Here is an 18,693-nt window from a genome sequence, read left to right on the forward strand (position 1 = left end):
TTATACGCGACTATTAATTGCAGAAACCGTTGAAATTAAATTACACGAGAATTCTGTTAATGTTCGGCGGCCATATTTGATCTCCGATGCGTGGACCTTTACGCGCATGCGCGAAGACACATAATCACTATTTAAGTTGCAGGTTTAGCCTGATTCGATAATTTTCATTCCTGTGATCACGACAGTCGGTCGAAAAGCATTGTCAGCTTCAGGAAGGAAAATCGTTTTGAATATTTTCGTTAGATTCTTTTAATTGCGTTAATTTGAATTTTAATTGTTTTGAATTGATTTTGAATTGTGTTAAATTGATTATTTAATTATTTATAATTTACTTTAATTATTTATATTTTACTTTAATGTACCGGTAAGTTGTCGATTTTTTCGTTTTTTCCGTTTTAATTTCTGGAGGGTATCATACGGAAGTGTTCCACGTACTATATTGAGGTAAACTCCTCTTATTAATTTACTAATATCATTATCAACGTAGAACATATTGAGTATTACAGCTCTGATTCATACTAACTAAAGGTCAATATAATATTACGTGTGGGAACAAGTTTGTCATCTTTCTTTATCATAATTCTTCTTGCTTGAGTTACTTTCTGTTCTAGTAATTCCATGACTATCTCCTCTTCAGTTATGTTCAACAAATCCCACTCACTTATTACTCCTTTTGAGGAGTTCAAGGTGTTATGTGGTGAGACTATGATTGGGATTCCGCTTATAGATGACATTTTTAGTAAAAATTCTGAATACCTTGCTTGAGTAGTCTCAATTAAAAGATCTCCTGATTGGAGCCTTTTCACCATTTTCGGTGTACCTGCTGCATTCTCCAGACATCTCTTGATGACAAAAGGAGAGAGTCTGCTTAGTGGCTGAGTCGATAAAGAATGTATAATCAGCTGGTGGTTCTGATTTGTTACAATCCTTTTTCAGTCTTTTTGGAAGATTGGGATCGTCTTCCATTCTGCGGGTCTCAGTATGTTGAGAGCCTGTTGGCTCTAGTGGTGGACATGCGTCACAGTCCATTGTTGCTCCTTTTAGCCCTGGGAGTGAGAGCTTTTCCTCCCAGATTTCCAGCCCCGCCACGTGGAGGCAGGAGCGGTGCCACCTAGTGGCCAAGGGGTTGGAGAGGTTAGTTTGTTAGTGCAAAAATTAATAAATATACCAGGAAAAGAAAGGTAATTTTCCTTTCTGGGTTCTTACTTAGGCTCTGTTAAGTACAGAACCACTTATAAAGAAATAAGGATGAGAAAAGCACTGGAAAGAAAATATAACGAAATCACTATATATCACTTAGGAAAATCGCTTGGACACTATCGCTTGGCACTTGGGGCCGTGAAAATTGTTTTTATTGTTTTATGGTAGTAAGCTCCAGGAATGTGTTTTAGAAAAATATCACAAAGGCATTCAAAATTGATTCTTATAACAGAACATATAACATTGAAAGTGTAGTGCAATTTCTATTATAAAAATAACCTTTTAGAGAGATAAATAGCTTAGTTATACAGTGAAAATTTCAACTTCCGAGGTTTTGGAAAGAATTACCAAAAAAACAACATGTTATTGGGTTCACATTACGATATTTTCACGATACCTCCATTTATTCCTCGGGATGCAAAATACATTTCCACGATTTTTTTAAGTTTGCACCAGCCGGCAAAAACTTACATAAAGTCGAATTTCCTAAGTCGAGTATTACATAAACCGGGGAGTGGCTGTAATTAATTCCAATTGTTAATATAATAATCAGGTTCAAGTAATATTATAAAATAAATCATTACTGCCAAATATATACTTACAAACAATATTTGTAGAAGAATGAAAGAAATTTACTTCAATATGATACATAGAACACTTCCATATGATATTCTTATTTTGTTTTATTTTATTTATTTATTTATTTTTATTATTTTATTTATTTATTTATTTTTATTATTTTATTTATTTATTTATTTTTATTATTTTATTTATTTATTTTTCTTTTTTGGCTTGTTCAGCATAAGCCATAGGCTTCCTTGCACCAGATGGCCATTGCTAATACTACTAATACTCTCCAGAAATTAAAACAAATATAACATTAACGTAAAATGATTACAGTAAAAAATAAATTGAAAACAATTAAAAAATTAATTTTAAATTTTAAAAAGTTTAACGTAAAATTTGAAAAACGATTTTCCTTCCTGAAGCTGACAACACGGCTGAAATCTATTATTTGGGTATCCCTTGTCTCCACACAGATGTAGTTGTAGAACAGAGTGATTGTACAGTTGAGTTCTGTGACTGGGTGATTATTGTGAATGCATTTTGTTTCTGATGATTGTTTTGTGTCGTCAAGGAAGGGGTGCTAAGTTTAGGTAGGGTGTTTATTCCCCCATCCAGCTGTTTTAAAATCGGAAAACGAGTTCCTGATTTTAAAACAGCGGAAAGTGTGGGGGGGGATAAAGACCCTAGACATATCAATCTAGGAGGACAGGGGATGGAGGAAAGCAGGTCATGTGATAGCGTATACGAGAAAGATTTATAACCTGTTGATATGTAGGTACGTTGCACATTGGGCAAGGGGGTGTTCGAGAACTATCTGAAGTATTCTGATTGTGTGTTACCACATTGTACGCATGTGGGAGGGGTGTCAACAACTTGTATGCACTTGGCCAAAAGCTCACGGCAATGTGTATGAACTTGTCTTAATACCTGCAATAATTTATTCAATTTGTTAATGTGTCTGTTTTTTATTTCTGTGGTGTGGCCTGTGCTTCACGTTGCAAATCTATGGAGGTCTTCAATACAGACCAATTGTTTGGATGTAGATAATTTTTTAATTTGTCGCGAACCTGGGAAAGGTGTTTTTGTTTATTAGAATACTGAGATTTTAAGATAAGTTTAACTATATTACGCGATGTGACAAGTGCTAGTTGCTTTATGCCCAAAATTTTATGATTTAAATTGACCCTGGCAAACTTTGGAACAATGTTGTTTTGAAGGCAATATTTCAAGAAAGAAATATGTTATCTTTGGGCAAAGTATCTTGGTGTTAATCTAATATAATTTTGCACCAAGCTATTAAAAAAATCCCCCAAAATTGTGTTATCAATAGGTTATGCCTGGAGAGGAAGGAAGTAAATGAAATAGTCAACAAGAGTTCAAAATATGAATTTCATAGTATAAACCAGAGCTATAGTGTTCAATACATTCTACGTTGATTTCAATGTTTGAGAGAAATTTACCTCAATATGATATGTAGAAAACTTCCATACGATACTCTCCAGAAATTAAAATGAATATAACATTAATGCAAAATGATTACATTAAAAAATAAATTGAAAACAATTAAAAATTAATTAAAAATTAATTTTAATTTTTTAAAAAAAGTTTAACAAATTTTTAAAAACGATTTTCCTTTCTGAAGCTGACAACACTTTTCGACTGTATGTTGTGATCACAGGAATGAAAATTACAGAGTATGTAATAAACAGTGTTTACCCCTTGCTACAATAAAACGAATTAGGGTACAAGCTAAGGATAGGATACATAAAACTACACCAACCAACAATAGTAACATTAAAAATACTTTATTTCTGTCCCATACATTGAACAGTGGCACAAACAGCTTAATATATTCTTTAAAGATACCAAATTTAAGATTGTGGCTAGACCAATACAGAAATTACATGCTATACTGAACAATCGCTCAGTCCTTTCCTCTTTTGCAACACTAATAAATAACATGGTGTACAACATTTCTTGCAGTGATTGTGACTCGTCTTATCAAGGATCAACACAGTTTCTGCTGAATTTTTGGGTTATACAGCACATGTCCTCAGTTCGTGCTTCTCGTTCAGCAGCGTCAGAATTAGCCTTTCATGCCGTTAACAAAAAACATACTTTTTTATTCAATGAGGCCAAAATACTTAGTGTACCAATGTAATTGGGTACACTAAGTATTAATAAATAATTAGTGTACCTAATACTTAGTGGACTATTTATTGCAGAAACTAAATAAATACATACTTAGTGGACTAAACTAAATACTTAGTGGACTATTTATTGAAGAAACTGTCGAAATTAAATTACATGAGAATTCTAATAACATTTGCCATCCATATCCAATCTCCAATTCATAGTCTTTTACGTGTATGCGAAAAGACAAATAATCTCAATTTAAGATTCATGCTCACACATACTCCATAATTTTCATTCCTGTTGATCACAACATATGGTCGAAAACCAATGTCAGCTTTGGGAAGGAAAATTGTTTTTCAAAATTTATGTAAAACGTATTTAAAATTTTTTTAAATTAAATTTTTAATTGTGTTCAACTGATTCTTTAATTGTTTTCAATTAATTTTTTACTGTAATCATTTTGTGTTAATGTTATATTCATTTTAATTTCTGGAGAGTATCATATTGAGGTAAATTTCTCTCATTCTTCTACAAATATTGATATCAACATATTACATATTGAGCACAATAGCTCTGGTTTACACACTTACAAACAAAGTACATATAAAAGTTCCTCCATGGCTGGAAACATGGCTAGGAGATTGACATAATAGATACAGTGGTTACTGACATAATAGTTAAGTTCACCAAGCAGCAAAAAGAGTTAAAATTTCTAAAATTAAAACTAATTAAAAACACTAACTGCAGCACAAGGTCTTTTGTTTAACTGCAATTTTCTTTACAGTTCAAATACTGTTTTTAGGGTGTTGGAGAAGCAGCAATGTTCAAGGTTGAACTTATTTGTAACTTATTCCAACCAACTTTTTATCTGTTCCCTTGTAGAATTAAGTAAGTAATTATTTGTTACCTTAATGAAAATTCCATTATTCAGCTGTAGTTTTACTTTTATAAACAGTTTTCAGTTCCCCTCCCCTCCCAAGATTTTGTTGATTGGCTAGATATAGGTTGGTCAGCAGGTAATCAAATAAGATTATAGTAAAACTCTTATCATTTGATATTAATATCATCCAGGGTTCATCTGATTCAATGTTGACTGAAAAGGGTGAGCTCTTTATATTTAGATTTTGCCACCCTAAAAAGGTGGCAAAATCCAAATATGAAGTATTTTTATTCTCATTTTACAGAAAAATAAAGAAGGTGTAATGAACATATGCAAATAATTCTCACCTCTTTCCTGTTCAATTCTTTTTTATAAAGTGAAAAAGAACTGAACAGGACAGGACAGAGAGCAACAACAACAGGTACTAAGGCAATAGCAGTGGCACCATAAACTTAACTGCCACCAGACTGCATTCTCTACATGTCCTCCCTCTTTTTATCTTATATATGCTTCTACTTTCATTTACAAACTATTTTCTTTAATATTTGTTAGTTGCAAGAATGAATGGAAACTTGCCACATGGGCCTCAGATTCCCCACTTCTATAAATCAAGATATTTTTAAAGACTTGCTTACCCTAAGTGTTTCAGAAACTGTTTATTTAAATATAACTTTTAAACAGAAAGTTATATTTAAATAAACAGTTAAATATTATATAATTGTATTTAATTAAGATTAAACAGTTAATGATTACTATTCTGTTTCTTTATCATAATAATAAATTAAATTGTAGTAAACTTACCCCAAGCAAAAGCAGCAGATTTGTACATAAATCTGGGTATATAGGTACCTACAACTTTGACAAAGCGAAGATATTGTAAAATAGCTTCTACTAACATCCATGCAAATGAAGTCATTACAAAATAGTGAAGAAGAGCAGCAACCATCATGCACTGCAACTTTGAATCAGTCCGATCAATCCCCACTAGAAAAATAACCAATGTTCCTAATAATGACACAGACAAGTTGCACAATGTCTGGTGCCCATGTCCTTTTCTCCACTTTCTAAAACAAAAAAAAAAAAAAAAAAAAAAAAAAGGTTAATATTGCAAAGTTATACAAATCAATAATATAGCCAGATCTCTTTTCCTCAACTATCACTTATCCTAGATAGTCTAAAATAAAAGTTACAGATAAATGAATTTGAATTTTATATTTCCTTTACAAAGACTCTGCTTCTCATAGAAGCTGAAACATTGCATAAAAAGGATTTAAAGTTTTTAAAAATGTTTTATAAATGCTTCTGTTTCCAAGCTACAAACAGAAAATCTGGAAATTTAGAAAACTGGAAAATTAAATTTGATAGCAGTATTTCTATCTGTTTTTAAGGATGAAATTCTAGTAAGAACAACAAGACAAGGAAGTAACAAACCATAATTGGTTAGATAGCAAACACCTAAAAATCCTAGACAAAATCCAGTACACATGATTCATCATACCCAGCAGTCTCAGGAAGTTTAAACCCAGGTGGATGGCTCGCTATATCAAAGAAACCCAATCAACAACACTTATATTCTCAGAAGTATAAACAACAATATCAGCAGAAGGGAGAATATTAATCTCAGTCTATAATGTGATTAATATTACCATTAGTGATATGATTAATGAGATTCTCAGTGTCGTGTAAACTCTCAATTTGCAGTGAACTCTTATCATATCCCATTCTAGTTTTTAGTGAGATGCAATTTATATCTTACATTACCCAGCAAATACTTTATTTATTTGTTTGTTTCTAAATTAATGTTATATAAAAATCTATAGTCAAATTATAAAAACCTTTTCACAAATTTGTGACATAATTATGACAATCTCCATTAACTTTTAAGTACAAAACAATTTCTTTCTGCTCTACATATTTCCTAGACTTTATATCATTATTACTACATATTTGCAATGTATAATATCATTAATTTTGCAAGACTTTCAATACTAGTTTTCAGAGAGTAGTATATATTTAGTTTTTAAGGTGATTCGATTGCCATTGAATACTTGGGCTAAATGCATAACTATCCCAGAATTTTAAAGAATCAGAAATGTGCTTTGTCCCCCAAGGATGGCAGATTTATGAGACATGCATGCTCTGACCCTACATATACACACTGTAACCTTAAAAAAAAAAGAAAAAATAAGCTGTGTTTACTACCAGATCTGGCTCTCAACCTTAAAAACTTTGCTGCTCATCTTCTTCAGTTGCTTGACAACATTGGGGACTCAACATTAAATCTTCTTTAAACATCCATTATAAACATCCATCCTGATTGCCAAGCTCTACTGTTACACATGGTGCTGGACTTTGATTCAGATGTGTTAAAATTAAGACAGTTAAAACTCAAATGGCATCAATTCAACATATGTTATTGTGGCCATTCCACAATGGCATCCTGTTTTGGAATGGACATGTATATTTTCTATGGGAGTAGTAGCTCTTGAATGCTAGGTCAACTCATCTGTGGTTCTGTGTGAAGTTACCTCTTTAAGCAGGCCAGACGTGTGTAGTGTGTGTATATTGTTATGTTGAAAATTGTGTTTCTGGCCACTTTGCTACCAGGATGCAGTGATCACCAGCAAAAGCATTTCCTGTACCCATCCAATTTACAAGGCAGCAGGTCTTTTACCATCTTACTAGAAGGTAAGAGAGAGAATCCAACATTTATAGGAAATAGTATACAGTAATACCCCGAAGTTACGCGATAGGTGGGTCCAACGAAAATCGCTTAAGTCGAATTCTCGTAAGTCGGGGTACAACTTTGCATATAAATACATATAAATTTTGTTTAATTGGGACCAACAACTAACAAAAACACTAATTTAGAAGAAAAATATTAATAAAATTGCAGTTCTTTATACATATTAATACAAAATATGTATTAAAAAAATAAATGACTTACGTAAAAAAATTATTTTGATGTCGATGGCTTCATAAAATCTAACAAATTCGTCTGACGACACAGAGACTTCTTTTTTTCATGCAGAATTTGTAGTCTATGTTTTCTAAAATTTTTAAGCCCTTTTCAATTGAGCTGAGACCTGTCAAGTTTGCAATTGTCATGTGCTTTTCGCCGTTGCCTCATTTAGGCCTGTAGCACGTGCAATATCACATGGTCTTTCATTTCACTCAAAGCGTTTCACAATTTCATATTTTTTCTCTATCGACAGAGGCCGACTGGCCATAAGCCTTACCGGGGAAACCCCGGTGGGCCTGTGTGATTTTGGCCATAAACTATAGTATGAGGCCACAATAAATTTTTGACCCAGTCCGCCTCTGTTTATCGATAATTGCTTTTCTTTTTCTCTCTGAATCTGCAGTGTCTTCACCAGTACGCTTCCTTTTCACACCTTTTAAGTATTTTACTCATTTTTAGGGAATAAAGCACAATTACAAAATGAGGAGGCACGCTTGATACGCATAAACAAAGCTGCGCATGTAGCAACTGAATAAACAACACCATAAAGGCAGAGATACACTATTAACACCTCACATTTCTAGGGGTTACTACCAATAAAAATCCAGTTGCGTTTCTGCTAGTGGAATCTGTTATAAACTGGTAGTAAACTCGATCTAATTGCATACCGATAGCTGGAATTGTGTTGGTTTTTACGTTATTATGGTGAAATGTGTTTCCCCTAAAGCAAATACATTTTCAGAATCTTCTCTTCATTCCTATCGTGTTGTGTTCGGTTGGGGTGATTCTGCGTTTTCGACTGCCATTTCTTGTAAACACAAAGGCGAATCATGCATAAACCAATTCGGTTCGTGTTATATTATAAGATATCATTACCGTATTTATAAATAGTGTATGATCGAATTCGTGTAGTGTAAACACGTGTTATACGAGGACTGACTGTATACGGCTCGACCGACGCGATCCATTTCTCTTGTGAAAATGATGTAATTTCCGACAAACATTGAGCACGAATTCGAATGCACACATATAAATATGACAGTTGGAATACAAATTCTTGTATATGTGTGCAGTTCATGCGCAGTAAAGTTGAATTTTGTTCATCTTTCGCTCTCACTCTCCACCGTCGCACCGTATATCGATAACATATGAAAAACGACCTTGAAGATAGTGGGTGGCAGTGTTGCCAAACGAAAAAATCAAGAACCGCGTAACTCCGAGTTTGCGTAAGTCGGGGTATTACTGTAATACCTATAGATGCCAACAATCCCTGTATGATGGGGTAACTTTTAAATTATCTTAAACTTTTAAATTGTGTTAGAAGACAATGTTTATTGTGATCCAGAAGCAAAATTTTGAATGGATGCAATAAGTGCTAGCTACAAATCATCATACAAGCAGATCTTCATGTTTCATATCATAAAATGATATGAAACATGAATAGATGCTTGGGTTCTTCATAACAGTAATTGCCATATAGTACAAGGTAGTCACAGGCTTCTGCCACACTGGCAAAAAAAAAAAAAAAAAAAAAAAAAAACCCAAATAAGAACATAAAAATTATATACTTCCCTCCATTATAAAGGTAACTATCCAGTTGACAATTGAATTTAATCAAACTGTCAGCCTCACCTACCTGTGAGGGCAACTTGTTCCAGTAATCAATGACTTGCTGGCTAAAAGAAAACTTTCTATAATCTAATATAAACCTCAACTCCTGTAATTTGAATTTATGTCCCTTAGTTCTGGAATTCTCTATAAACTTCTATCAGGTTGCCTCTGAGGTGCCTGATTGCCAAGCTCTGTAGGCCACATTATCAGAGTCTTTCCTCATATGGTTGTCCATTTGCCACTCTCACCATTTGAGTTGCAAGTCTTTGGACCCTTTCAAGAAGCTCTTTGTTTTTTTTGTTTTTTTCAGATGAGGTCTCCATACTTGAACACAATATTCCAAATGTGGTCCTACAATTGCCTTATACAGTAGGATTGTGACCTCACTAGCTATACAGGATAATGTTTGATAAATCATGAATAGGACACCACAGGCTTTCCTGGCTACCTGTTTACACTGTTTTTAATTCAACTCCACCAAATGTATAATTTATTTTGGGGTTGCTATTTCCCAAGTGTAAGACTTTGCATTTAGCTACATTAAAACACAGCTGCCATTTCCCTGACCATCTTTGAAGTCTGTTCCAGTAATCCTGAAGGAGCATTGCTTGGCACTAATCATTACTGACTCTACCAATTTTTATGTAGTCTGCAAATTTTTACATCACACTTGGTCCAAGAACAGATCCTTGGGGAACCCCACTCCTGATGTTACACCAATCTGAAGAATATCCATTAATCACAAACCATCTGCCTTCTGCCCTGCAACCACCCAGCTACCTATCTTAGAATCTTACCAGAAATCCCAACCTGTTCCAGCTTATAGAATAACCTCTCATGAAGGACTGAGAAGACAAATGCTTTGCTAAAATCCAAATAAACCAAGCCAAAACTGTTCCCTATATACAGTGCATGAGTAAATGTGTCAAAATAGCCTATTAACTTAGTTAAACAAAACCATGTTGTGTGTCTTCAGAATGCCATTATCTATCTAAAGTCCCTGAATTCCACTATTAATCATTGCCTCTAAGATATTCTCTACCACTGAAGTCATACTAAACAGTCTGTATTTATAAACTTGCTCTTAGAACAGCCTTTATGTATTGCCTATACAATGGCTCTTCTCCAATCCAAAGAAATCTCCCCTGAGTCCAAAGATGCCCTCATATTTCACCTCAATTGTTCTATACACTCCCTCACACTCTCCCTCAAAACTATAGGGTATGTGTCATCAACTGGTGTATGTGTCATCAGATTGGTCCACTTCATATTGATGGTTCAACTCTTGTCAGACTGCTGACAAGAGTCAAACAGACAGGTGACAAACTGAATGAGTATTTTTCATCTACATTCACAAGAGGAATTCTGTAAGGAAGAGGAGGGCAGAAGTTTACTAAACTCTAATAGGGAGCTAAATGATATTGTTTAGATCATGCCCTGTTCAAGATAGGTTCACGGACCTATCTAGAACAGGACATGATCTAGACATGGAGGATGTCTTTGTGTGTGTGTGGGTGAAAACAATGTGAAGAAATTAGGTGCCAACCCAGCATTCTGGTGGGCATCTACAAGAGTTTGATGTTTGTTTGTTTGTTATTTGGAGCATTAGCAACTAAGGCCATATTGCTCCGGGATATGCGGTGGTCATTTTCTGATCTTTTCGCATTCTCCGTATTTGGTGGTGATGGGGCTCGAACCCTGGTCTAATCAAGAAGCGTGTGCTACGCACTGCTGCTCCTTCCCACCTGGCTACGGAGGTGCCTACGAGAGTTTGAACAGTCAGGCCAAAACTTAGATGCCCTCAAAGGAATTAAAATGGGGCCCATCAAGTTCTCAGCTGCCCAACTCAATGCCAGAGCTCACTCTTGTGCACCAGGCAACACAGCAGCAATCTTCAGGGAAGAATGTGCTGGTCTCATAGGAGCTAGCTTTCGTTGGCAACTCAATTGTCAGGGAAACAGGAAATATATTGTGCAAAAAAGGAGAGGTGGAATAGGAAAAGGTTATGACTGCCAAGACAAAAAAATCTGATGAAGTTGTAGAGCAGATATCATCTTTTAAGGGTAAAAAAGGTGATATCATTGTACACATTGGAACTAATGACATTAAGTGTAGATCTGCAGATTTTTTTAACAAGTACAGGTCAATGTTAAAAAGTCACGAGTTAGGATTCAATTTGAAACTGTCTGCAATCCTGTCAATCAATTCAGCCCTGAAGAGATTGTGCAAGGATCATGGGGTAGAATTTTTTTTCAGTGTGGTCTGTGCTTGTTAACAGGAGAGACTGCTTCTATAGGGGTGGGATACACTTAGATAGAAAGGGTGCAAGAATATTGGCTGATGCTATCAAGACAATGTTAGATGGGTCAGAAAACTGCTAGTTTGGTGGGGCGATTCACAGACTAATAGATTAACAGTAGCCACAGGCAGGGGTGGAAATGATTCTTGCACTGCTTCTATTCGAATGAACAGCAGCCCGGAAAGCAAGTTGCTGGGCATTTCAAGAACTGATGGGGGTCATGAAACAAAAGTAAATACATGGACTGTATTAGAATAACTAAGAGTAAGAACAGGTGCATGTATACTTGCATTTACACAAATTCAAGAAGTATAGTAAATAACTTTGATGAATTTGAAGTGCTGGTGCTGACATCAAAGGCAGATATTGTTGGGATATCAGAGACATGGTGTCACACAGATATAAGGAAAACAGAATTGGAATTTGGGGAGTACAATGTGTATAGAAAGGATAGACAGGATAGGAAGGGAGGAGGGATTATGCTGTTAGTTAAGAAACACAAAATATAAGGAAGTGCATCAAGTTGACATAAATGGACAGTGCAATGTTGAGTCAGTTTGGTATGACAAGCACCGGGAAAGCAAAAATGTGGGTAGAAGGGTGTTATAGGTCTAACGACTCTGATGAGTACAATGAATAGAGAAATAGAATGGGACAGTAAATCAGAGAGTGTCTTATAATGAGGGATTTTAACTTCCCAGATGCTGATGGTAACTTTTGGGTTAGTCACTAGCACACTAGCAAGGCTTTTGTGGATTTACTGGATGATTGTTTTCTACAGCAGCATGTTAGACAGGCAACCAGAGGGAGTAACACCCTTGATCTGATTATCAGCAGTGATTATTCATGCATTAATAATTTGCAGATAAAGAAACCACTGAGTGATAGTGATCACAATGTACTGATATGAGAAATAATTAAAGATGTAACTACCATAATTATGAGAGCTTTTGATTTTGTGACTACAGGAGTGTCAGACAGTTTTTAAATTCGGTAGGATCAACTGATGATGTTACTAACATTGAATTCTAAATGAGAAGCCTTCAGGGACTTAATCTTGGAGGCTACTAGGCTTTTCATTACAACTAGGAAATACTGTTCAAGGTTCAGGTCTAAAACGGATGTCAGATGAATTAATGAGGCTTGTGGCAGAGAAGAAAACTGTATGGGATGCATAAAAATTATCAGGTGACACAGAAGCCCATGGCAGATATAAGCTTGTCCATAATCAAGTCACAAAGGTGGTTCGGAAGGCGAAGGCAGATTATGAGAAATCTTTGGCAAAGGATGCAAAGAAAAACAACAAAGAGTTCTTTACTTATTTAAACTCTAGAAGGAAGGGGATGAATCAGATTGGACCACTTAACTTAGATGGGTTGAATTTTGATAATTATGCTCAGGTAGCTGACAAACTGAATGAATATTTTGAATCTATATTCACACATGAGAAGTTATTCAATGAGGAGAATGCCAGAAGTTTATTAAACTCTAACAGGGAGCTAAGTGATTTTGTAATAATTGAGAGAAAAGTGGAGGAGAAATTGAAGTTAAACATAAGGAAGGCACTTGGGGTGGATGGGATCTATACGGTTATATTAAAGGAGGCAGCAAAGGAAGAAAGCAAACCCTTAGCCATAATTATGACAGCTTCTTTGGACTCAGGAGAGCCCCCTATGGACTGGAGGTGTGCACACATATCACCAGTTCACAAAGCGGATTCAAAAGGTGACACAAGTAATTATAGACCTGTATATATTTTATGTATATATCTTTCTTAATTGTAGACCTGTTAGTTTAACTTGTGTTCCAGGGAAAATAATGGAGTCACTGGTTAAAGAAGCATTGCACGATCCTCTAGACAAGACTGCAGTAATTGTTAAGACAGCATGGGTTTGTTAAAGGGAGGTCTTGTCTGACCAATTTGATTGGATACTATAATGTGGTCACAAAGGAACTGAATGTCAAAAATAATTTTGATATCATATACTTGAATTTCAGGAAAGCTTTTGATACTATTGCACATGGAAGACTGCTGTACAAATTGGAGAGGTGTGGCATTAAGGGTAAGTTGCTACAATGGATAAAAGGATGGTTGAGTGGAGACGACAGAAAGTGGTAATCAATGGACAGTGCTCTTCGTGGACAAATATTATTAGTGGAGTTCCCCAGGGTTCAGTGCTGGGCCCATTGTTGTTTTGTGTATTCATCGATGATATTGATGAAGGTCTGATGAAGGTAAAGTGAGGATAATGATAAAAATCATTGTTGAATGACTAGTTATAAATACTTCTGATCTATGTGACCATGTTGGACTATAACCAGAACATTTTTTTTTTTTAATTATTAAAAATTTCAAGTAATGAATTATGTAAAAAATTTGTTTTATTTTGGGAGACAGAATACAAAAAATTGTGGTAAATAAAAAATATTCAAGTAACCTAGCATGCATTGCATCAAATTAGGATTATGACTTTTTTTTAAATCAGCTCTAAAAATGAAATTATAAAATGTGTGAAAGAGGTTATGAAGAAAATGTTTGTGAATTGTCATATTTATAAGTAAAATATTGACAAGAACAAGAGACTATTTTTTTCACCAAAATGATGAAGGTAATTCAGTCTCACTAGAATGTATGGAACAAAAAATTTCAACTTGCTTACAGTTGCCCAAATGTTTTAAATGGCTATAGCAAAGCATTCATTGAATATGTAAATGTAAAATATGAATATGTAAAACTATATGTAAATGAAAGGAGAGGAAAAATAATGGGAAATACTTTAATGTTGTTCACTGTACTAAAAACAATAAAATAATACTGATTTTGTTACCAAAAAAGAGAGCATCATACCAGCAATTTCATTAATGCATTATGATTTTTAAAAAGATAGTTTTCTGAAATATGAACTGAATTAAATATTAACTTTTAATGAATTAAGTTATTATAATGTCAGAATAAATTTTTTTATACTGTTTTTCATATACTAACAGTAAGTAACAAGAAAAATGGGAGGACTACAAAATTGAATTCTTGAGAAATTTCAAAAAGAGATTTTCCAATTTCCAGGAATTGCCTCCACTAATAGCACCTCGAAATGTTATGGTGAAAAAAAAAAAAAACAAGAAGAGAGATAGAAAGCCAAATAATATCTTCCCAATATAAATGAGATTTCGTATGACTATACAAATTTTCCTTGAGGATCCAAATGCATTTCGATCCTGTGCATGAGTGAGGTTCTGATTATGTAGTGTAATCATTCCATGTTACCTGTTTTTAGTGTTGTACTCTGAATTAGGTTCCACATAAAAAAAAATATCTTACTGGGAAGTGTTACGATCATTACAAGAAACATAATTTCAAATGTTTATTTTTTAAGAATACAGTATTGCTGTTTAATATTTCTGTTAAAGCACCATATATATGTATATATATTTTTTTCCCCTTCAAGAATTATGTACTGAAAAAATGCATATAAATTTCCTTCAATTTCAGAAAGAACAGATAAAACTTAACTACATTACAGGCCCATCAGACAAAAAATAATACAGCCGCTCCCCAAACTTACGTAACACTCAACTTACGGAAACTCGACTTCACATAAGTTTTTGTCGGCCGGTGCAAAGTTAAAAAAATCGTGGAAATGTATTTTGCATCCCGTAGGAATAAATGGAGGTATCGTGAAAATATTGTAATGTGAATCCAATAACACACTGTTTTTTTTTTTTTTTTTGGTAATTCATTCCAAGACCTCGGAAGTTGAAATTTTCGTTATATAACTAAGCTATTTATCTCTTTAAAAGGTCATTTTTATAATGCAAATTGCACTACACTTTAATCGTTATATGTTCCATTATAAGAATCAATTTTGAAGGCATTTGTGATATTTTTCTAAAACACATTTCTGGAGGTCACTACCATAAAACAATAAAACCAATTTGCACTTTCCAGTTTATTGGGCTTTTTCTGTTAGCACAATGTATTTTAAATGGGTAGTAAATACGATCTTATTGCATTTGCAATAATACCGATAACTGGAATTCTGTGGGTTTTAACATTACAGTATTATGGTGAAATGAGTTCCCCTTCACTGAAATCTTCAATCATATAAAAACCCTAAATAAATTTGAAGAATCTTCTCTTCATTACAATGATGAAGGGAAAGGGACCAGTGGAAACCACAAGTGCTGGCATTGCTAGGAAACAAAACAAAATTGATTTAGAAATTACGATGATTAATTAAGAAGTACGAAGCAGGACAAATTTGCCCTCTATTGCATGGAATTAGGTCTCGCTGCTTCAACAGTGAATACTATTTTAAGGGACATTCCATTTAAGCAACAGAACCTTCAATGCGCCACCCAGGCAATTGCCTATCTGCGCCAGAGTCTTTAAACTTTTGTAATACATTTATATTTATGTGACTTATCATCACTTTAGTTGTTACTCTGCCAAAATTGTTCTAAGCATTTCTGTTGATTAAAGGATTCTTAAAATTGGTCTTTAGCCTGTGGTCACACAGAAATAAGTGAATATCCTGTGTGACCACAGTTTCCGCCCCTTCCTCGAGGAGGAAGACCTCTACACGTTTGGCGGTAAAATTCAGCTTAACTCTTTAAAACCTTAAAACTGTAGTCTCACACTGGGTCTCTTTCCAAGTGCAGCACTGTTTCAATCATAATCAGTTCTTCTTCGGCTTAGGGACATAGCCTTTTCATACTCAGGGCAAGTATGGTCTACTGCAGTATGCTCTGCTGTTATCTTCCTACGTTTGCAGTTTATGCAACAAGGTGGTCTTTCTTTATTAGCACAATCTTTATATGAATGGCCTTCAATAGAACAGAATCCGCAGCTCGCTCTCATTTTGCAGAACTTGGCTATATGGCCAAAGGCCATACATCTGTAACATTGTGTCACCATTACAATGTCACGAACTCGGCAAGCAGACCAATTTATGAACACTTTCCCTTTGCTAATTAGCTGTTTATGGACGGGACCTGCTATCTGCAATATCCAATTGTTTAGTTTCTTATTCTTTGCTTTATTTACTGATATTACGTTAAAGCTTTCTTGAAATACACTTTGGTCCACGCCATAATCCTTCAAGTTCTTTATCCACAATTGTTCTTTTAACTCTTCTTTATTTATATCTAATTCCACATCAAAGATCAGAATCTTGGGATCTTGCTTCTTTACTTTTTCCACGCACAGTTTCAGTTCTTTAAACTTTGGACAATCTTTGAGCAAGTCTATGTCCTTCTCTGATTCTGCTTCAAGGATGATCTTGTTATCCCGTGCAGTTCTTAAGTTTTGTACCCTGATTTTCTGTAACTCTGGTCTTACTTTTTTTATCAGATCTTCTTTGATATCTTCACTACACTTATGTTCACTATTCTTCGTAGTAATAACTACCACTTTTGGTTTAACACACTTTTCTTTTAATACAGTAGCATAATCCCTTTTTTGCTCCTTTTGAATGTCTCTCTTTTCAGCTTTTAAAACATGTATATCTATTTCCATCTTTACTATAATCATCTCTAGATCATCCCAGATGTTCATTATCTTAGTTGCCACATTGCCTGTAACTCGATGTTCCCTTTGCAGTAGGAGAGCCCTCAATCTCCCTCGTGCCTCTGCAACTTTTTCCAAACCTGTTACCATTGGTCTTTGTTCCGAACTGCTTGCCATAGAATTTAACAACTTTTTCATATTATGAATCATCTCTAATTTCTTTTCTGGTGTCCATCTATCCTGCTTTTTCCTTTTACCACCTATATCACGAGATTCCACAGTACTATCAGTTCTTCCACTTGCTTCTTCAAGATCTACATCTTCCATTTCTTCCTGAGTCTCGGATTCTTCACTCTCAAGATCACTCTCTTCTTCCAACATCATCTCTGCTTTTTTCTTGGAAAGAGAGCCAGTGCTCGACTGTTTACTAGACATATTAAAAGGCTAAATTTGCCAACTATTTACAATTGAACTTTACACAAGGTCTTTAAGACCAACTCAACTAAATAAATTTTTAAACAAAATTCTCTCCGCTCTATCACTCAGTACCCGTTTGGCCGGCCAGGGGAATAACCCCTAGCCGCTCACCCCAGACGTCGTGAACGTAGGGCAGCTAATCAGTGCACGTCGTGCAACGGAAAACTCAATAAGCAACAAATCAATAAAGAAATTTTAATCAAAATTTGCTAATTACGCTTCTGATAAATCACTTAGTCAGTCCCCAAGATTAGCTTCCTGGGGCTATTTTAAGGGACAGTGAACACATAAAAGAACATGTTAAAGGATCGACGAATTTCACCAGGGCCAATCCACCCCAACAGTGATCACAGAACAGCATTCAGCTGCTATATCGAAGATGGAAAAGCTATTAATAATATGGATAAAAAATCAGATTCAGAAGCAAGTGCTCCTGAATCTAATGACCATTTAAGCAAGAAGTATTTATGAAGATAATGATAAGTACAACAAACCCCAAGCCAAGGTCGTTGGCAAGCAATGGGTGGTTTAATAGGTTCAAGCATCACGCTGGTTTCCAAAACATTAAAGTATGTGGTGAAGTCATCCGTGCCGATTCTGCAGCAGCAGAGAAATTTTGTGACGTGTTGGGATAAAACCCCTTCTAAATCTGCACAGCCCTCAAATTCCGTAGCAGTGTGCTTTTAGCATTAGTAGCATTAGTAGTAGAGGCATTTGATGCAAGAAAGCAAGCTTATGCAGCATCAGCCAAAAAAAAAAAAAAAAAAACCCACTTCCACTTCACCCCTCTGTTCGTTCAAAATACCTGTCCAGCTGAGCCTTAAACTTATTTAGGCTATCAACCTCCACCACAAGGGATGGAAGTCTGTTCCACCAACCACCCACTGGCTAAAGGCAAATTTCCGCACGTCTATCCTACATCTGTCTTTCCTCAATTTGAATTTATGCCCTCTCAGGTGATTTTTCTGAGCTAGAGGAAGAATCCCATCAGCATTGAGCATGCTTAAACCATTCAAGGCTTTATACACCTCTATCAGATCAGCTCGCTGGTACCT

The 18,693-nt window shown here is 35.0% G+C and overlaps 1 protein-coding gene across 1 annotated transcript in view; it reads right to left on the reverse strand.

Annotated features, from left to right (window-relative positions):
- The window catches only part of LOC150088192 (adhesion G protein-coupled receptor G6-like), a 127,177-nt gene that overhangs the window by 74,348 nt on the left and 34,136 nt on the right, over positions 1-18,693 (reverse strand). Inside the window, exon 3 of the mRNA XM_090370065.1 lies at positions 5,585-5,847. Within this exon, the coding sequence (XP_090226191.1) occupies positions 5,585-5,847 (263 nt within the window). The remainder of the gene's footprint in view (positions 1-5,584; positions 5,848-18,693) is intronic.

Source organism: Mastigoproctus giganteus, chromosome 3 (genome assembly GCF_048544385.1).
Source record: "Mastigoproctus giganteus isolate SK-2022 chromosome 3, ASM4854438v1, whole genome shotgun sequence".
NCBI classification, from domain to species: Eukaryota; Metazoa; Arthropoda; class Arachnida; order Uropygi; family Thelyphonidae; genus Mastigoproctus; species Mastigoproctus giganteus.